Source organism: Oncorhynchus clarkii, chromosome 26, assembly GCF_045791955.1.
Source record: "Oncorhynchus clarkii lewisi isolate Uvic-CL-2024 chromosome 26, UVic_Ocla_1.0, whole genome shotgun sequence".
NCBI lineage: Eukaryota > Metazoa > Chordata > Actinopteri > Salmoniformes > Salmonidae > Oncorhynchus > Oncorhynchus clarkii.
In genome coordinates, this window is record NC_092172.1 from 5962084 (window position 1) to 5983403 (window position 21320).

General features: G+C 46.4%; 1 protein-coding gene across 16 annotated transcripts in view; it reads left to right on the top strand.

The window, feature by feature from the left end:
* LOC139384494 (kinesin-like protein KIFC3) overlaps positions 1-20989 on the top strand; it is a 62873-nt gene extending 41884 nt beyond the window's left edge. For 6 of the 16 annotated variants that reach the window (XM_071129303.1, XM_071129294.1, XM_071129301.1 and 3 more), the window contains 19 exons: positions 1322-1357; positions 2897-3062; positions 3358-3521; positions 4169-4312; positions 4503-4784; positions 5061-5228; positions 5578-5664; positions 6228-6375; positions 6629-6871; positions 7078-7253; positions 8940-9044; positions 9206-9336; positions 14212-14335; positions 14828-14957; positions 15085-15314; positions 15466-15612; positions 16784-16910; positions 18704-18750; positions 19303-20989. In XM_071129303.1, the coding sequence (XP_070985404.1) occupies positions 1322-1357; positions 2897-3062; positions 3358-3521; positions 4169-4312; positions 4503-4784; positions 5061-5228; positions 5578-5664; positions 6228-6375; positions 6629-6871; positions 7078-7253; positions 8940-9044; positions 9206-9336; positions 14212-14335; positions 14828-14957; positions 15085-15314; positions 15466-15612; positions 16784-16910; positions 18704-18750; positions 19303-19311 (2664 nt within the window). In that variant the 3' untranslated portion in view covers positions 19312-20989. Of the gene's footprint in view, positions 1-1321; positions 1358-2896; positions 3063-3357; positions 3522-4168; positions 4313-4502; positions 4785-5060; positions 5229-5577; positions 5665-6227; positions 6376-6628; positions 6872-7077; positions 7254-8939; positions 9045-9205; positions 9337-14211; positions 14336-14827; positions 15315-15465; positions 15613-16783; positions 16911-18703; positions 18751-19302 lie in introns of all 16 variants that reach the window. The other 10 variants (XM_071129299.1, XM_071129306.1, XM_071129307.1 and 7 more) reach the window with 8 other exon arrangements.
* Positions 20990-21320: the final 331 nt, after the last annotated feature.

The window sequence follows — 21320 nt, forward strand, 5'->3', positions numbered from 1 at the left end:
ATTCAAATGATGTCAATTAGCCTATCAGAATCTTCTAAATCCATGACATAATTTTCTGGAATTTTCCAAGCTGTTTAAAAGGCACAGTCAACTCAGTGTATGTAAACTTCTGACCCAAAGGAATTGTGATATTATAAGTGAAATAATCTGTCTGTAAACAATTGCTGGAAAATGTACTTGTCATGGACAAAGTAGATGTGCTAACCGACTTGCCAAAACTAGTTGGTTAAGGAGACATTTGTGGAGTGGTTGAAAAACGTGTTTTAACAACTCCAACCTAAGTGTATGTAAACTTCCGACTTCAACTGTACATACATACATACATACATACATACATACATACATACATACATACAGCATAGCTGTCATTATCCTGTACACTGTGTACTCTGCAGAACAGAAAATCCTGTGTGTCTGCACAGTATCCCTCCTGTGGTTTTATTTCATGTGTTCAGGATTGTGTTGCTCTGTCAGCATTTGGAATAACACAGGGTAGAGCACACACTGTTACAACAACACAGATCTTCGCTCAGGAGGGTGTAACAGACTGAGCGTTGTATGTAGAAATGTCACAAATATAGCAGACCTAATTTAATCACATGACTAAGAGGCATGTCGTTCGTACATTTCCATCGGAACGTTCCACATTGTTGTGCCCCACTGAGCACAGCACAGAGGGTTGTACTACAAAAGCAGGATCAATGAGTTAGCCAGCTATCTTGGATAAACATAAATAAGTACTGATTTTCTGGTTCATTAGGAAAGATAATTGGTTGTTAGGCATGTCTGATTGACCCATCTTTCTACAAAAGAAAAAGTTATTTCAGAATGTTTAGGCAAGTTAGCTGGCTAAGTCATTGATCTGCGTTGTAGTATACCCCTAAGGTGTGGGTATTCTACACTGTTCTGTCCAGTGCCTCGTGACAAGCATCCTAATCTGCCCCTGTGACTTGGATTTAGACTTGCGTTGACAGCACCCAGTGCTTTCATAAAGCTCACAATCAGCACTTCATAAGATGACATTGGCGCCTCATAGCGACAGGTCTAATAGATTAAAGATGACAGTGCGGTCCGTGCCTTTTTGACGCGTGGCTTTTAGGTAGACACGTGCGAACTTACACGCGTACACAAAAAGCAGTCTCTCTCTCTCTTCAACAAATCGTTGCATTTCCTCCATATTCCTCTTTCATTCATTGTTGTGCTGTTTCTCCTTTATCTCAACCGGCCATTTCTCTTTTGTCTTCCTCCAGCCCACTACACCTTTCATTGCTGTACATTCTCTCATTCCTCTCTCCTCCCCACATCCCGCTTTCCTTCACAGAAGGTGACCTGGTCCTGTTCCTGGACATCTGCCTATGTAATGTCCTCATTCGGTCTCTCTGCAGTCTCCAGCTGTATCCGTCTTCTCTCCCTCTCTCTCTGTCTCTCTGTCTCTGTCTCTCTCTCTCTGTGTGTGTGATTAGTATTTTAGTTTCTTTAGTCTGATTTGTATGGCTGTAGGTGGTTTCAGTTGGTAGAGTAGCAGTTTCATCTCTGCATCTGAGTCTAGTTGTGAAGACCAGTGGTTTTCAAATCTTTTCTCAGGGACCACATGCAGTTCAATGTATTTGATCCATTCCAGAACTAGTACAAAACTAATCATCAAACCCTTATTTAGGTGATTTTCGCTCGCCGGCCAGTTTATTAGGTACACCCATCTCGAAACGGTTTGGACCCACCTTTGCTTCCAGAACAGCCTGAATTCTTCAGGGCATTGATTCTACAAGGTGTCAGAAATGTTCTACAGGGATTGCGTCACACAGCTCCTGCAGATTGGACAGCGGTACAGCCCATTCCATCTCATCCCGAAGATGCTCTATTGGGTTTGGTCAGCAACAATGTTCAGATACGCTGTGTGGTTCAATCGTTGCACAATTGGTATCAAGGGACCTAACGTGTGCCAGGAAAGCATTCCCCACATCAGTACACCACTGACACCAGGCAGGGTCGGGCCAATGGACTCATGCTGCTTACGCCAAATCCTGACTCTGCCATCAGCAGGACACAACAGGAACTGGGATCCTTGGACAAGGAGCTGTTTTTCCACTCCTCAATTGTCCAGTGTTGGTGATGGCGTGCCCACTGGAGCCATTTTTTGTTTTTAGCTGATAGTAGTGGAACCTGGTGTGGTCGTCTGCTGCAATAGCCCATCCGTGACAAGTTGTAGGAGCGATCCATTTTCGTAAACTGGGTGGTGTACTTAATAAACTGTCAGGTGAGTGCAGATGAGCTAGTTCAGGGCTATAACAAAATTGTGAAATGTCTGGGGGTCCCAGAGGAGATGTTTGAAAACCACCATATAGGGGTATATCCATATGAATTCAATCGCTTTTTGACAGCACCCCTTTTGACTTGAACGAAACCTTCCACACACCAATGGCTGTTGTAGAAGTGCCCAAAGTGACTTTTTGGGCCTGAAGGCCAAAACATTCAAGAGATAAAGGGGTGCTCAAAGATGACCCATTTTGCATACCCCAGCATACCATGAGACATCCATGTCTTCATCACTGGAAAAGATCATCGGTTGAGATTTATGTCACTTAAAATCTTGCAAACGAGGTTGTCAAACTTTCATAATTTCTGGAAGATAAATTTGTATTAAAAAAAAAACGTTCATTTTATTTCCTTTCAAGTCAATTATCTAAAAACGTGTAAATCAAAGGGGATGCTGTCAAAAAGTGATTGCATTCAAATCGATTTACCTATAGACTGACTGGATAGGTCGGTTTTGATCAAACCTGTGAACATGGATGTTGTTATAAACTGACCAATCCACCTTTACGCCTCCTCGTTCCCTTGGAATTGTCCCGTCTGGCTTCTAACCTGTGACTTTTGCCGCATGCGTGCGTGTGTCTAGACACTGCAGGAGAAAGTGTGCGAGTTCCAGGCGCGTCTGCGACGCCAGGAAGCTTCCCGGTGTCTGCAACTGCAGAGGCCGCAGCAGAGTCACCAACAGAGTCTTCAGGAGAAGACGAGCCTCATACACACGCTACCGGAGGAGCTGCACACAGCACTGCCCAGCGGTGAGAGAGGAACGGGTAGCTGGAGGGGGATGGGGGGGGGGGGACTGACTGATACATCAATAATTACTGTGAAATGAATGACCCCGAATGGTCTCTTCGTGGTGTATCTGTCAGGACAGTGTTCCCAGTACTGACACAAACCAGCCTGTCAGCAAGAAGAAGGCTGTGTGTCACGGCTGTGACCGACTGTCAACGCGCATTATCCACTGCTATGGGGCTGGATGGCGTGTGTGTCTTGTTTTTAAATTTTGCGGGTGCGTGTATGTAATGTGTAATCACTGTGTGTGTGTTGCAGGTGTTCGGGCAGTGCAGAGGCTGGCTGAGCCACAGGAGCAGCACAGCAACTGTCTCATTCAGGAAGGAGTGCAGCTCATCGCAGCGCTGCGCACACAGGTGGGGGAGCTGGAGGAGAAGCTGCCAGACCAGACCCAGGAGGTGGAGAGACTGCACTCAGGGGTGGTGAGTAGAAGAGAGAGAGGGGAATGGAGGAAACTCGGGAGGAGAGAGACTGGTGAGGGAGGAGGGATGGAAAAAGAGAATGAGGGCAGAGCCCAGCTGGCCTACATTCTTGGGAAAGCCTGGGAAAGACGAGCTCAAGATAATTGACATATATTTTTCTTCCAGGTGTAAGATTGCACCGTGACACACTTCTGCTTCACAGGTGTTGCATGTGAGTGTGTGTGAGAGGGGGAGGTCAGGGCGAGGGGGCAGGTACAATGGTATGTAGATGTGCATGTGTTCTGTTGATTCACTGATGTTTGTCCGGGGGCAGATATTGAACAATAGTCAGAGAAAAAGTGCTTGTGCATTGCCCTGTGTGTGTGAATGAGCGTTAATTCCTTCCTGTGTATATTGATATCCCTCCGTGTGGTGCCTTTGTGAGTGTGATACTGACATGTGGGGTGGCAGGGTAGCCTAATTGTTAGAGCGGTGGACTTGTAACCCGAAAGGTTGCAAGTTCAAATCCCTGAGCTACAAATCTGTCGTTCTGCCCTTGAACAGGCAGTTAACCCACTGTTCCTAGGCCGTCATTGAAAATAAGAATTTGTTCATAACTGACTTGCCTAGTTAAATAACAAAATGTGCTTGTTCCTACTGTCCTGTAGGGGGCGACCGACCTGGAGAAGCACCTGGAGCTGCTGGTGGTCGAGAACGAGCGGCTGAAGCAGGAGCTGAAGGCATGCAAGACCTCACTGCTCCAGGAGGCTCCTCCACCGGCCTGCACAGCCACTGACTGCCCCCACAGCCAGGTACGGATGGGCAAAATCAAGTGAGGGCAGAGGTTGTGAAAACCCATTATAGCTCTGTCTATAGCACTGTTTGTGTGTAGGGTACTGACGCCCTGTGTGGCAAGGTATCTCGTTGGCAGTACCAGGCCAGAGAGCGAGTAGAGGCAGTGTTATAAGTGTGTGTGGTGTATTATAACTGTATGTTATATAGGATGTGGAGGCCCTGCGTGAGGAGGTGTCTCTCTGGGAGAGCCAGACCAGACCGAGGCAGAGGAGGCTGGCTGAGTTGGAGCAGCAGGTCCTGGAGAAGGCCAGCCGGGTGGAGACGCTCAGCCAACAGCTGGAGGAGTCCAAGCTCCACGCGGGGGAGATGCAGAGGCAACTGGAGGAGTCCAAGTGTCAGCAGGGGGAGGTAGAACAGCAGCTGAGCGTCCGGCTCAGAGACTGTGAGGAGGAGCTGGCCAGACAGGCTGCCCGGACCCATCAGGTCAAGGTGAGGAATCGCCAAAAACGGTCCCATTTCAAACACAACCCCTCGCTAGCTCCTATGTTACTTAATGGTCCCTCACAGATCTGAAATGATAGGATGGGTAAGCTATATGTTGGTAGCTTACCACCTATCCAATGTTTTTGAGTTATATGAGAGCATTTGCTGCTGAATTGTGTTCCCTGGTGATCTTACGATATCGATCTCTCTTCTGCTCCCCACCTTTCTTTCTCTCTCCTCCTACCTCATCTATCTCGCTCTCTCTATTCTCTCTCCGTCCAGTATGTGACTGAGATGGTGGAGTCGTCAGGGTCTCAGCAGGCGGTAACCGAGGCCCAGGCCAAAAGCGCCGCCCTGCAGGAGCAGCTATCACTGCAGAGACAGCTGCTCCGAGAGCTGGAGACACAGCTGCATGAGTCCCAGAGGACCAGCACCCAGCTCCGAGCTCAGGTACACACATAAGGAGATGCACATGTGCACAGACGCACACACACAACCATCTAACAACACGCACATACTACTCTCACACACGCATAACCCTCTGTGCCCCTTCCTAATCCCATTAGCTCCTTCACCAGTTGGTCTTTGATATTTCTCAAGTTCTCCTCGTTCCTCCCCCTGGTACAAGCATTGATACAATCCAACTCACCCCCTTGTAGTAGATTGTGACGGTACGGTCCTTCATAAAAACGCCCCTCCCTCCCAGTAGAGGTGACTGGTTCGACCCTTGTCCCATCCCCTCCCCTGTAGTGGCATGGGCCGTGTTAACCCCTCTCTCTTCGCTTACGTTTGGTTTCAGCTGCGTGCGGACCGCAGCCGTATCTGCGGCCTGCTCTCCAAGGCCGTCGGAAGGGGCAATGGCGAGATCATTTGCAGGTTGTCTAAGGTTGGCCCCCCTTGATAGGCCCCTCATAGTGCTTCCTGTTTTGTCACTACATCACTTCCTGTGTCTCAGGCACCCTGCTCCCCAAACTCTGCCCATCTGTGTGGTTTCAACCCCCACCAAAAACCTGTGCTGGAGTGACACACACAAACTTTACCCTAAATCTGTTCAAGGGTCCTCCACTCCTGTATTGGGGTGCAGTGTATGGTTGTTTTGGATTAGCTTTTAGCTGTAATGATAGTTGCATCACTGCCTGGTACGGCAACTGCTCGGCCTCCGACCGCAAGGCACTGCAGAGGGTAGTGCGTACGGCCCAGTACATCACTGGGGCCAAGCTTCCCGCCATCCAGGACCTCTATACCAGGCGGTGTCAGAGGAAGGCCCTAAAAATTGCCCTTAGTTCAAATGCCCTGGTAGCTATTAGATCTGAGTTCCCGTGCTGTTAGCTTTTATGCTAGCTTTTAGCTACAGGTAGACCACCAAACACGCTCCAGTCCCCACCCAGACCAGTGTGGTGTGTTGGTACTGTCCCAAGATCTACTCTAACCTCTCTCTGTCACCTGTAGATCCTGGTGTACGAGGGGGAGATGGAGCGGGCCCAGGGCCAGTTGGAGGCTGAAATGCAGAACCTGGAGGAAGAGAAGAACAGGGTGATCGAAGAGGCCTTCATCAGGGCTGAAAGTGAGATGAAGGCCGTGCATGAGAACCTGGCAGGTAAAGCCGTACGTTTAGGACTATGCATTTTTCTTTGTATTTGTAAGTATGCACATTGCAGTTCCGGACGGTATTCATTAGGGCACACCGTAGCGAAACATTCTCCATCAAAAAAAGTACATGTGTCCCTTACTGGACAACTTCAGGTTTTATTCGATTTTGTTGTCCTTCCTAATGAATATGACCCAGGAATGTTTGTGTGCTCTGTTTTATTCACTGTTGTAACAAAATGTGTGTCCCTCCCTGTCCCCAGGTGTGCGTATGAACCTTTTGACGCTTCAGCCAGCCCTGCGTACTCTCACCTGTGACTACAACTGTCTGAAGAGGCAGGTTCAGGACTTCCCCTTCATGCTGGAGAAGGCCATGACCGAGGCCAAGCAGGAGATCTGCCAGGTGATAGGCGAGGTGAGCAGTGCCAACCAAGAGCTGCTGAGGAAGTACAAGAGAGAGATGAACCTGAGGAAGAAATGCCACAACGAGCTGGTGCGCCTCAAAGGTACGACCCCTTGACCGTGCATTCTGAGAGGTGTGTGTGTGAGAGTGATATCAGTCGTTCGTACTAGCTAGTGTATAGTGTGTACATTCCACAGGTGCATCTTTGTACATACCAGATCCAATTCTGTTCAAAAGCAGTGGATCTTTGCATTTGTTGTCCCAAAACAACAGTATTGTAATTTGTCTCCTCTTGCCTTCACTTCCCAGGTAACATCAGGGTGTTCTGTCGGGTGCGGCCGGTGTGCCGGGGGGAGCATGATTCTGCCGAAAACATGGTCAGCTTTGACCCAGATGACGATGCCCTTCTCTACCTCTCCAACAAGGGCAAACTGATGACCTTTGAACTGGACAAGGTGTTCCACCCTCAGGCCACGCAGGAAGGGGTCAGTAGAACGTCATGACTTGGAGTACATCTCAATAGTCTCAGTGTCTTCCTTGCCTTCATCTTTGCCGATCAGAAAATGCACAACAGGTAAAAGCAACATATGATGTTTCAACTCAAACTATAACCGTCACATGCGCCGAATACAAGTGTAGACCTTACCGTGAAGAAGCGTAAGAAAATATTGACCAAATAAACTGAAGTAAAAAATAATAAAAAGTAACACAATAAAATAACAATAACGAGGCTATATACAGGGGGTACCGAGTCAATGTGCGGGGGTACAGGTTAGTTGGTACGGCAAGTAGAGGCAGTGTACAAAACAATTGGAGCGGGGGGGGGGGGGCTCAATGTAAATAGTCCGGTGTCCATTTGATTAATTGTTCAGCAGTCAACGGGCTTTGGGGTAGAAGCTGTTAACCTCTCTGGTACCTCGACAACAGCAAGTGAAATTGCAGGGCGCCAAATTCAAAACAAAAATCCCATAATTTGTCCTGCCATATCAGTTCTGTTATACTCACAGACATTATTTTAACAGTTTTAGAAACCTCGGAGTGTTTTCTATCCAAATCTACTAACTATATGCATATCCTAGCTTCTGGGACTGAGTAACAGGCAGATTTTCATCCAAAATTCGGAATGATTCCCCCAACCCTAGTGAAGTGAAGGAGCCTCTTGGGCCGAGACTTGGCGCTCTAGTACCACTTGCCGTGCGGTAGCATAGAGAACAGTCAATGACTGGAGTCTCTGACAATTTTTTGGGCTTTCCTCTGACACCTATATATAGGTCCTGGATGGCAGGAAGCTTGGCCCCAGTGATGTACTGGGCCGTACGCGCTACCCTCTGTAGCATGTTACGGTCAGATGCCGAGCAATTGCCATACCAGGTGGCAATGCAACCGGTCAGGATGCTCTCGACGGTGCAGCTGTAGAACTTTTTGAGGATCTGGTGACCCATGCCAAATCTTTTCAGTCTCCTGAGGGGGAAAAGGTGTTGTCGTGCCCTCTTCACGACTGTCTTGGTGTGTTTGTACCATGATAGTTCGTTGGTGACGTGGACACCAAGGAGCTTGAAACTCTCAACCCGCTCCCCTACATCCCCGTCGATATCAATGGGTCCTTTTCCTGTAGTCCACGATCAGCTCCTTTGTCTTGCTCACATTGAGGGAGAGGTTGTTGTCCTGGCACCACACTGCTAGGTCTCTGATCTCCTCCCTGTCCCATCATTGTCGGTGATCAGGCCTACCACTGTTGCGTCGTCAGCAAACTTAATGATGGTTTTGGAGTTGTTTGGCCACGCAGTCGTGGGTGAGCAGGTAGTACAGGAGGGGACTAAGTACACACCCCTGAGGGGCCCCAGTGTTGAGGATCAGCGTGGCTTATGTTGACTACAGGTTCAGTTGCAGAGGGAGGTGTTTAGCCCCAGGGTCCTTAGCTTAGTGATGCCCTTCGTGGGCACTATGGTGTTGAACGCTGAGCTGTAGTCAATGAACAGCGTTCTCACATAGGTTTTCGTTTTGTCCAGGTGGGAAAGGGCAGTGTATGAAGGTAATAACATGAGAGGAAGCCCCTTTAGATTATCGAGATACACCACAAGGATGTTGCGATCTCTCTATATTCTAATGGTTTACTGTCACCAATCACAGCAGCTGTCATCCTAACTGTCCCTCTCTGATTGGCTAACCAGGTGTTCCAGGAGGTCCAGTCCCTGGTGACATCCTGTATTGATGGCTTTAACGTATGCATCTTCGCCTACGGACAGACAGGCTCAGGAAAGACCTACACCATGGAGGTATTTGCTGCTAATACATACACACACACACACACACATACTTTCGCTCTCACTCCGTCTCTCTCATGGCTGCAGGAGATAAATTAAGGATGAAAGAGAAATGAAGAGATGTGTTGTAGTGGTTGTTAATAGCAAATGTTTTGTCTGTCCTTTTTTTTTAGGGTGTGGCCAAGGACCCGGGCATTAACCAGAGGGCTCTCAGACTGCTGTTCTCTGAGGTGACTGAGAAAGCGCCCGACTGGGACTTCAAGATCACTGTTAGCATGGTGGAGATCTACAACGAAACCCTACGGTGAGAGGACACACACACACAAATCGGTATAAGGTCAGACAGGGTGAGTGGGTTTGGATTTGAGCGCAGGGGCGGCCGTGCCTCAGGTCACGCAATGACAGAGGTGAAGCAAGCAGTGTTGCCAGCGAATTTTCAGGGGAAGTTGCTAGAGGCAGGTCGATTTGTTGCTAAATGGCGTTGTGATGTCATTGCGCGATGACGTCATTACGTAATAACGTAACACTGCGTCATTACGAATAATACACAATAACGTTACTCAAATTGACTGGCCATCTCGGCGAAAAATATGATTCGTTTAGATTTAGATTTGCTAATAAACAAATTTAGATTTGTTTATTAGCACATTTTTATTTGTAAAAGTAATATAACAAATTTATAACACATTTTATATGATCAGATATTTTTATTTTTAAACACAACACATTGAATTATTGAACAATTTCACATTATTGAACAATTACATTTGATTTATTTTCTTTTTAACTATTAAACCTACACATTCTGAACAATTATAGTTTTAAGCAGTGTATTGGTAGTTAGTTAACATGCTACCTAACTGAGCAACAATTATAGGTACAAGCTAATAACAAGGTATATATGCTATCTTATTGAACAAGCAACTTAACTCAAATAACGACGTGTGCGCTAGGCATCTCTCTCCAGATCTCTCCAGGTTGTTGTGCTGCTTGGCTGGCTAGCTGCTCAATGGTTTCCCCCAGATATTGCCACTGTTCTCGCTCACACTGCAGTGCACACTGCCACCATCAGCTGTGTGTCTCCGCCAGTTCCAGAAAGTCCACTCCTTGCTTACGTGTACTGTAAATATGATGAATCATAGATTGGCAAGGAAATCCTCTTCATCTTCACTGTCCAAATGCATTGTCACGCAGCTGGAACCAGCAGAAGAGGATGGAGTGGCCTTAAAGCTGTACGCTGCTGTGGTGCCAAACTGCTGCAGAACTTCACTTGGTAGTTTATGCAGGTATAACAGGTATCTCCAGCCAGCTTCAGTCCGTACCGCACCGGGAGTATGGAGTTGAGAGCGTGCAGTGACATTCTATTTCTTAACTTTGACTTGACCACTCTCATTTGTCTGAACAGCTGTTCAACCTCTGCATTTGAGTGTTGCAATGAGAGGGCAGCGCGTGCAGCTTTGCACAGTTCTTCATAAGGATTTGACCCGGGAAGAGTCCGTGTAGTTATTCACTTCACTCCAAAACTCGACTGTGTTTTCAGTTGAGTCCCACCTAAACAGATGGATGTTTTTTCCATTGGGAAACAATTTTATCATTTGTTTGTGGCTGGTACCCCAGTAGCTCAGCTACTTTAATAATTTCAGTGGTGCCTTTATTGTGCTTTAGCGTTTCCTTAACACTGAACAAGGCCAACTCAATCATCTCAAACTCAAAGTTTGCGGACGACACTACAGTGGTAGGCTTGATTACCAACAACGATGAGACGGCCTACAGGGAGGAGGTGAGGGCCCTCGGAGTGTGGTGTCAGGAAAATAACCTCACACTCAACGTCAACAAAACTAAGGAGATGATTGTGGACTTCAGGAAACAGCAGAGGGAGCACCCCCCTATCCACATCGACGTGACAGTAGTGGAGAGGGTAGTAAGTTTTAAGTTCCTCGGCGTACACATCACAGACAAACTGAATTGGTCCACTCACACAGACAGCATCGTGAAGAAGGCGCAGCAGCGCCTCTTCAACCTCAGGAGGCTGAAGAAATTTGGCTTGTCACCAAAAGCACTCACAAACTTCTACAGATGCACAATCGAGAGCATCCTGTCGGGCTGTATCACCGCCTGGTACGGCAACTGCTCCACCCACAACCGTAAGGCTCTCCAGAGGGTAGTGAGGTCTGCACAACGCATCACCGGGGGCAAACTACCTGCCCTCCAGGACACCTACACCACCCGATGTCACAGGAAGGCCATAAAGATCATCAAGGACAACAACCACCCGAGCCACTGCCTGTTCACCCTGCTATCATCCAGAAGGCGAGGTCAGTACAGGTGCATCAAAGCTGGGACCGAGAGACTGAAAAACAGCTTCTATCTCAAGGCCATCAGACTGTTAAACAGCCACCACTAACATTGAGTGGCTGCTGCCAACACACTGACTCAACTCCAGCCACTTTAATAATGGGAATTGATGGGAAATGATGTAAAATATATCACTAGCCACTTTAAACAATGCTACCTAATATAATGTTTACATACCCTACATTATTCATCTCATATGTATATGTATATACTGTACTCTATATCATCTACTGCATCTTTATGTAATACATGTATCACTAGCCACTTGAACTATACCACTTTGTTTACATACTCATCTCATATGTATATACTGCACTCAATACCATCTACTGTATCTTGCCTATGCCGCTCTGTACCATCACTCATTCATATATCTTTATGTACATATTCTTTATCCCCTTACACTTGTGTCTATAAGGTAGTAGTTTTGGAATTGTTAGCTAGATTACTTGTTGGTTATTACTGCATTGTCGGAACTAGAAGCACAAGCATTTCGCTACACTCGCATTAACATCTGCTAACCATGTGTATGTGACAAATAAAATTGGATTTGGTGATGGACTGAGATGTCTATCAATGGCATTCTTCAGGACATCCATTTTTGCCATAGGGTTGACTACTCTGCTGCAAATTGATGTTAAGAGGTGTACCAGATTGTCCAAAAGCTTGACAGGATCTGTTTGCTCTCCCTCAACTGACTTCACTGCGATTCGTAAGTCGGACAGGATTGATTTCAAGAATATCAGGTACACATAGTTGGTCTTGCCCATGTACATGGCGTGGAGCACATCCGCCATGTAGCAACGCTCACTGGCATTGGTCAGCTCAAAGTGGAGTTTCAGTTCTTCCCACTGGCTCAATATACGAGTTACCACAGGCTCAATCGATAGCCAAAGTGTGGCACACACTTTGGTGATCTGCTGGGGTTTCTGGCCACAATTAATGGTGGCATACACTGCTTTGTACAATTGTTTCCCCGTTTTGGGGAAATGGAAAACCAATTGTAGGTTTCCCTGATTTAAGTACTCAACACTCCTAGGGATGGTTTCTTTGGATGCTGCACTGACAGCCAATTGTAAAGAATGACACACACAGCGGGTGAGTACCAAAATGGGCAATGCACATTCTTCCTTTAAAATCTTGTGCACCCCCGTTGTGCACCCCAGTCATCACGGACAATACCCTGAAGATTCTCTTTTTTTTAAGGTTACACTTCTCAAGAAACTCAACTACCGCCTTTGCTATTGATCTGGCATCGCCCCCCCTCCAATTCAACCAGCCCGAGCAATGTGGACACAACGGTTCCTTTTTTAGCACTGAAATATCGAATCACCACACCCAGGTATTTAGAGACACTGACATCAGTGGACTCATCCAAAAGGAGACTGAACTTCTCATCCCCCACATCTGATGTTACCCTTTTGAGAAAATATGGAGCCAGTACTCGCCTAATCATTTCTGTGCACTTGGTAAGGTGCATTTGGAAGTTTGTTGCTGCCACAGAATCTGAAAAGGCAGCTTTGCAAGCCATACCTAAAATGGTGGCATGCTAGCAGCGAACAATGCTCTGCAATGGCCAATGGCCATAGTAGCTTCTGCACTTTTGCAGTTATCCACTTTCTTAACCAACTGTGGTAATGTAGACTGCGTTGCAGGGTTGTACGGTTTTGATTAATTTATATGCTTTGCTGTTGCAAATGTCATACCTTTTTGCAAAGCATATCTGATTTGTAGTACGCACATTATGCCCGACAATCATCCCCAATTACTGGCTTCAGCCACCCATTAAATTCAGGTACAGACTCCCACTCTTTTCTGTACGTCTGGCTGTACAGTTTTGATTGAGACAAGTTGATTGATGTTGTAAGTTCTGTTCCAGGTCAAACATTCGTGACCAACTACATTCGTTGGGTTTGGCTCGTCGACCGCATCCTCCTGCTGCTGCAGTCAGCCAACAATGATTTGCAATTTGCTGAAATTGCAGCTGGCCTGCAGCTGCCTGTGCACGAGCTGACAGGCAAAAAAACAACAACTACTTTCTGTCATTTTAGAGGGAAAATGCGTGCATTTTAGCGTTTGAGTCACTTTTCAAAGTTGCTAAAAGTTCCAAATACATTTTTAAAAATAGCTCAATTTGTTGCTAAGTGCTTTTTGGAAGAATAAAAAAGTTGCCAGGGTAGTCTGAAAAGTTGCTAAATCTAGCAACAAAATTGCTCAATTGAGCAATTGGCATCACTGGAAGCAAGGGGTCACGTAGTTACAGTACTTACCTTTATGAGAAGGCTTTTTAAGATCACGGCCGACGCGTTATTTCATTGTCATTTAGACCTAAACTGTCGTTTGACACAGTTCCTGTGTGCGTGTGTGTAAGCAATTCGAGCGCATGGGCCAGCTGTAAAATAAAAGTGGATTATATTTCATGTCCTTGGTTCATCTGTTTTCCACGAGCTCTTCTCCTCCCTCCCTCCCTCTCTCTGTTGCGTAATCTCTGAACATCTGTGTGTCCTTTCTGCCAAAGCGGGATGGCAGGACTCACCGCGAAAAGAGAATTTGGAGGGGTGGAATGTCATAACGCATGAAAGAAGCAATTTTGGCCCCACTTAGTTGGAGCGTCAACTACAGATTACCTTGATCGTTATTTGTTCATTTGAGCTATCTAGTCATCCGTCTATCTTTCTATCTGCCAAATGTTGGGGGATATCATAGGACAAATATCATATTATGGCACCATGCAGCCAAAGTAGTGCCGTATGCATATCATATTAAGATTTTTTTTTATTTGAGTGGGACAATCTTTGCGACTGTGCGTTGCCGTTTCCTGTAGGAACCTTTTGGGGGACAACCAGGGTGAGAAGCTGGACATCAAGATGAATCCAGATGGTAGCGGTCAGCTCTATGTGCCGGGCCTCACGGAGTTCACTGTCCAGAGCCCTGAGGACATCAACAGGGTGAGACCACCATTCTGCCACTTATACTATCCCTGCCACAGGACATTGGGTTAGTGGGGTAGTTAGCGTGCTCTGATCTGCAATCAATGAATCACATTTTGTTCATATGGTGTTACTTACCAGTCACAAAGTGCCAAATGGTATTCCTGGCCTAAACCGCAAAGCAATACTTTTCCTTAGTAGTGTTTTCCAAATAAATTCAAAAGTGTAGAGAGAGCTGTTTTTTGGGTGTTGTTTACAATCATGGCTCCCACGGTTCTTTAGGCCTGAGGCTGAGTTCTCATCCTGAAATATCTGTCAGAGCTCTTGTGTTCCCTGAACCAGTAGAATGTGCCCGAGCCTGGGTTTGTTAGTCTACAGATTAGTTTGTGTGTTAATGATTTAAAATCTGCTCCTGTCTGTGTGTGTGTGTGTTCTGCCATATGTGTGAATGTGCAGTTGACAGAGTAGTTACTCACTTCCTATGACCCCTGACCTGTGCTCTCTGTGTAGGTGTTTGAGCTGGGTCACATGAACAGGGCCACAGCCTGCACCAATCTGAATGAACACAGCTCCCGCTCTCACGCCCTCCTCATCATCACCGTAGCAGGCGTCAACTTCTCCACTGGGCACCGCACACAAGGTGTACACACACACACACACACATACACACACACAATTCCTGTACCGGACATCACACACACACACACACACACACACAGACAGACACACAGTCATTCAGGATTTTATCTCTGTACACCCTCTACTAGGTAAACTGAACCTGGTTGACCTGGCTGGCTCAGAGCGGATTGCTAAGTCCGGGGCAGAGGGCAGCCGCCTGCGAGAGGCCCAGTGCATCAACAAGTCCCTGTCGGCCCTGGGTGACGTCATCAATGCGCTGCGGAGCCGACACTCCCACGTGCCCTTCAGGAACTCCCGGCTCACCTACCTGCTGTCTGACTCACTGAGCGGGGACAGCAAGACCCTGATGATGGTGCAGGTGAGAGGGGGAGGGGTACAGGAGGGTGAGAGAGGGATTGGGGAGAGAGGGGTGGGGGGGGTAAGGGGTTACAAATTAAATGTGTATATTAGCCTATAATTAAACCATCAATGCTACCCTTCAGGCTAATATCAGAAGGTATTTGCTCTAGGTGTCTCCCCTGGTCTGTAACATGAGTGAGTCGGTGTGCTCTCTGAAGTTTGCCCAGCGGGTTCGGACCATCGAGCTGGGCAACGCCACCAGGAGACAGTGGGAGAACTCCTCCACCACCTCCTCGCCCACCCACGACAGCGTGGAGGTAACCTACACACACACACACACCCTGGAGAGAGTGAGGGACGCACTCACAAATTAAATCTCACACGTGTGCTAGGTCAGCCCAGGCCTTACGTCAAACCTTCCCCAGGTCACTGAGCCTAATCTGGGGCATCAGGTTTCATTCTGTCCCTCTGCCCTTAATGTTCCAAGTCGCGATGAGGTTAGGCGGAGCTGAACACAAAGCAGTTGTTTTATGAGAATCACTTTCTAGTAAAGAAGATGTAGTTGACTTAGGATGTTTGAAAAGGTTATCTCCAAAAAGCCTCTGGGTCGTGTCATTTTAGCACGCCGTGACAGCACGACGTGACAGCACGACGTGACAGCACGACGTGACAGCCACCATCTCAGATTGTTCTGAAATAGTTTCTCCCCCCCGTTCAGATAAATTAGTGATTGAAGTTATGTCCCATTCTACTTCTTCATATTACCCCGTTCTGACCACTAAATGGTGCATAGATTTTACACGTTCAGGAAAGGTGATGAAAATGGTCTCTATTATGGACCATTCCTGGTGACCACTTAGTTATGATTAGCTATGCACTTTGTTCACTTAGGAGATCATTTCAACAGGCGCACTGCTTTCATCAGATGAAGACTGCCGAGGTAATGCCAGACAGAGCCTGCACTCAAATGCATAATAGATGCATCCAGTCTTTGAGAAGTGTTTACACCTGGATAGAAAGTGGAACTTGCGAGCTTTGCAGCAGGGTCGTTCCATTTCATTTCAGCAAGCCATGACACCCACCATCTCAGATTGTTCTGGCACCATCTAGTGGTCAGAACATGGTAATGTCAGGTGTCAGCATCATTTTATTTTCATTCATTTTGGAGTAGAATGTCCTTTTTAAAAAGTCACCAGAACTTCTACATACAAATTATCTCGGGGAGTACCCCGAACACACTAAGCAGGGGGACTGGAACCAGTCAAACTCGCATGTAAGTCATGACTTTCTTACATGAGATGGGAGATTAACTAGGCCCCAGACAATCGATCTGAGATCGATTTAAGTTTCAGTCATTGGATTTTGCTTAGATGAGCGTGAAATGGAGAAACAATCGTAATCTAGTTAGACAGGATCCTTAGCGGAATGGGGTTGAATAAGGAACTTTGATATTGATATTTCTGTCATTGAACTTTGACCTTTCTGCAGCTGGACTCTCCCCCGGCGACTCCCACGCCCCTCCCTATCTCCCGGGCCAGCAGTGCCGGCTCCACCCTCTCCGCCTCCTCCAAAACCCCCACCACACGACGGAGGTCTCAGTCCCAGCTCTCTGCAGGTAAATGTATATACGTACAGTGCCTTGCGAAAGTATTCGGCCCCCTTGAACTTTGCGACCTTTTGCCACATTTCAGGCTTCAAACATAAAGATATAAAACTGTATTTTTTTGTGAAGAATCAACAACAAGTGGGACACAATCATGAAGTGGAACGACATTTATTGGATATTTCAACCTTTTTTACAAATCAAAAACTGAAAAATTGGGCGTGCAAAATTATTCAGCCCCCTTAAGTTAATACTTTGTAGCGCCACCTTTTGCTGCGATTACAGCTGTAAGTCGCTTGGGGTATGTCTCTATCAGTTTTGCACATCGAGAGACTGAAAATGTTTTCCCATTCCTCCTTGCAAAACAGCTCGAGCTCAAGTGAGGTTGGATGGAGAGCATTTGTGAGCAGCAGTTTTCAGTTCTTTCCACAGATTCTCAATTGGATTCAGGTCTGGACTTTGACTTGGCCATTCTAACACCTGGATATGTTTATTTTTGAACCATTCCATTGTAAATGTTGCTTTATGTTTTGGATCATTGTCTTGTTGGAAGACAAATCTCCGTCCCAGTCTCAGGTCTTTTGCAGACTCCATCAGGTTTTCTTCCAGAATGGTCCTGTATTTGGCTCCATCCATCTTCCCATCAATTTTAACCATCTGCCCTGTCCCTGCTGAAGAAAAGCAGGCCCAAACCATGATGCTGCCACCACCATGTTTGACAGTGGGGATGGTGTGTTCAGGGTGATGAGCTGTGTTGCTTTTACGCCAAACATAACGTTTTGCATTGTTGCCAAAAAGTTCAATTTTGGTTTCATCTGAGCAGAGCACCTTCTTCCACATGTTTGGTGTGTCTCCCAGGTGGCTTGTGGCAAACTTTAAACGACACTTTTTATGGATATCTTTAAGAAATGGCTTTCTTCTTCTTGGGCCTCTTGGCTGCATCTCTGATCAGTCTTCTCCTTGTATGAGCTGAAAGTTTAGAGGGACGGCCAGGTCTTGGTAGATTTGCAGTGGTCTGATACTCCTTCCATTTCAATATTATCGCTTGCACAGTGCTCCTTGGGATGTTTAAAGCTTGGGAAATCTTTTTGTATCCAAATCCGGCTTTAAACTTCTTCACAACAGTATCTCGGACCTGCCTGGTGTGTTCCTTGTTCTTCATGATGCTCTCTGCGCTTTTGACGGACCTCTGAGACTATCACAGTGCAGGTGCATTTATACGGAGACTTGATTACACACAGGTGGATTGTATTTATCATCATTAGTCATTTAGGTCAACATTCGATCATTCAGAGATCCTCACTGAACTTCTGGAGAGAGTTTGCTGCACTGAAAGTAAAGGGGCTGAATCATTTTGCACGCCCAATTGTTAAGTTTTTGATTTGTTAAAAAAGTTTGAAATATCCAATAAATGTTGTTCCACTTCATGATTGTGTCCCACTTGTTGTTGATTCTTCACAAAAAAATACAGGTTTATATCTTTATGTTTGAAGCCTGAAATGTGGCAAAAGGTCGCAAAGTTCAAGGGGGCCAAATACTTTCGCAAGGCACTGTACACACACAAACACACCCCTTAGTCCCATGTCTCAACAGATACACATGCCTCTCTGTCACCAAGAAACCTGGCATCCATCAATATACAACAACGATAATGTGCACACACACACACACACACCACCTTATGCCACCATTATTGGGATGATGAAAAATATATACACAATATAAAAAATAAAGAAAGTGAACTCAAGTGAGGTGTCCATTCACTCCTGTGTCCTGATCCTCTGGTTTGATTGGTTGGTTTGCAGACAGGCTGTTAGGCAGAGCCAGCCCATTGGTGGGGGACGGTGGGCAGGTAGGTGGGGTTTACGCTGATTGGTCGCTTGGCATGGAAAGTAAATGCTCAGCATGGCATGGTGCCCTGTGCCCACCCGTGTCACCTGGTCAATGCCCACCTATCTAACACACCCCGCCTCTAACCCCAGGAAGTAGTGTGTGTGCGACTGTAAACTTTTTGTGTGGGTCTTGACCCTTGTCTCTCTGTCTGTCTGTCTGTCTGTGTGTGTGTGAGAGACTCCAAGCTTTGTTTGTCTATCTGCAGATCCATGTGTGTGTGGGTGAAGGTGTCCATACATGTCTGTGGCTGTCTGGCAGACTGTGATTTTGTCTGTGACTGACGGTCTGAATGCAGTTCTTATCTGTGTGATCTGTATATTGTATGATGTGAGGGTGTTTTGTGTGTCTTGTCTATATGGATTTGTTGTGGGTGTGTGGAATCTGTGGATATATCACCTCTTCCTCTCCCCCATCTGTGCTGCTCTCTGGCTGGGTTGTAGTGAGACGTTATTAACACAGGGACACCACTCCCCACTATTCAGTTTCCTAAACCTATTACTCTTCCCTACAGGACGATTGAAACTGTCTGTCTGAAGGCTCCAATGGATCCGGACCCTGACCCAGTCAGCCATTGGGCCTTCTGAACAGGAGGGTGTTAACCAGCACCTTGACCCACCAATAGGTTGTTCCCATCTCCTTCTGCTGATCTCACTCAGCCAATTGGTGAGAGAAACTGGACTAGACAAATTATCAGATTGAGAGAATGGTGACATTTCATTTATTGAGCTGTTTGAACAGCAGAGGGATGAAGAGGGGGATACGAACTTTGACCCTCGTGGAAGGCCCATACCAAGACTCTGCCCCGATGCTCTAAAATGGCCTCCAAGTCTCCTTTTCTTCATTACCACTGAGAGCTGACAGGAATGGATAGGTGTTAATTTTAGCCAGGACTGTTGTACAGCCCCCCATATCTTAACTACGTGCCCTCGTTTATACCCCTCAAGGAACACAACACCCCAGACTACAAGTGACTACAGGACACACCTGTCTGTCTTCCACACCTGACTAGGGGCCAAAGTGGAGGAGCACCTGAGAGTAACACAGGCCCCTGTCCTAAAAACAACTCTCATTAAAAATATATATATACTCCTCACAGCCCAGAACAACTCCACCACACCTTCACCTTTGACCCTTCAACTGGGCCTGTGATCTATTCTCCCATTGGCCAATGTATTGTCGGCCCCTCACAATAACGTCACACCCACACCCTTAGTGCTAACCAATCCCTTCGTCCCATCATCCACTAACAGTATAGCCCTTTCAATCACAGTATTTCTGGGTAAAAATGCACTTTAAACGAGGCTGATACCTTCTTGATGTGTTTTATGATAATATGCATATACAGTATATATCTGTGTTTGAGATTTTTTTTTTTTATCCCTTTAGACTCCATTGTGGGTTTTTTGGGGTGGGGGGGTTACGAGGGTTCCATCCTGGTCTCCCCCTCATCCAATCAGGGTACTCTACAGATATGGAGCTGGGCTTCTTTTGCCCTGTAGGACACAAGCAATAAGAGACGTGAGTGCAGAGAGCGTTTTAACTTCCTGTGTAGCCGTTTGTGTTTTAGATTAGATTTCTCCAGGGCAATACAGAGCCGCCTCAGCCACTGCATGGAAATGTTCATGTTGTCGTGTTTCTTGTACCTAGTGAATAAAGCTAGACGATTCAAACTCCCTGCCAGACAGGAAATGCCATTCCTGTTATTGGATGCTGCCGGTTGAAGTTGCCCAGAGGCACAGATCTAGGATTAGTTTCTTCTACCCAAATTCTAAGGTTATCCAATAGGGACACAACACAAAACTGACCCTAGATCTGCATCCAGGACAGCTTAATCCTACTCCCTATGGCTGACCACAAGCAACCAATGACAACGGATCGCCTCACGGAACAGACACTGCTGCCCCTGAGGGAGTGATCAAGCTTGTGAACTGTATTTGAAAATGCATTGTGTAAATAGGAATGCTTTGTACATTTGATCAGCTGATCAATACACATCAGCTAATCGACCGTGTGTCTTCAATGTTAAACCAATGTTTCCTCCAATACCAGGATGTCCGAGGAACATTGAGGACACGCTGCATCGTGTTGGTTGTCGATGGATATCTCTACTTGCTTTTGTCTTTGTTGTTGTGGAAACCTTCTGCGGCAGTCTTGATTTTGTACACCCTTTTTTAATAAACACTCAATACGAAATTAAACTTGGCTGTTTGTTGAAATATCCTGCCTTCTAGTGGTTATATCTTTCGTCACAGTTTATTAAATGGGTAGGTTGTATTACATCTACCCGGGACAATGCTCTTTGACCAACTGGTTCAGGATGGTTGCAGCCAGAGTTCCCACACTTTTTCACTAGCCCCCCTGCAATTCTACACATTTTGTCATGGGGTGCAAAGAAAATGTTGCAGTTTTAAAGCTAATTGTCTTGCAATTCTATACATTTTGTCATGTCTAGTGTGATATGTGACAATTTTTTTTTGTTGACTTTAGCTAGTTGAGCTGGAGATTTCTGATAAGTTAAAGAGCGCTTTA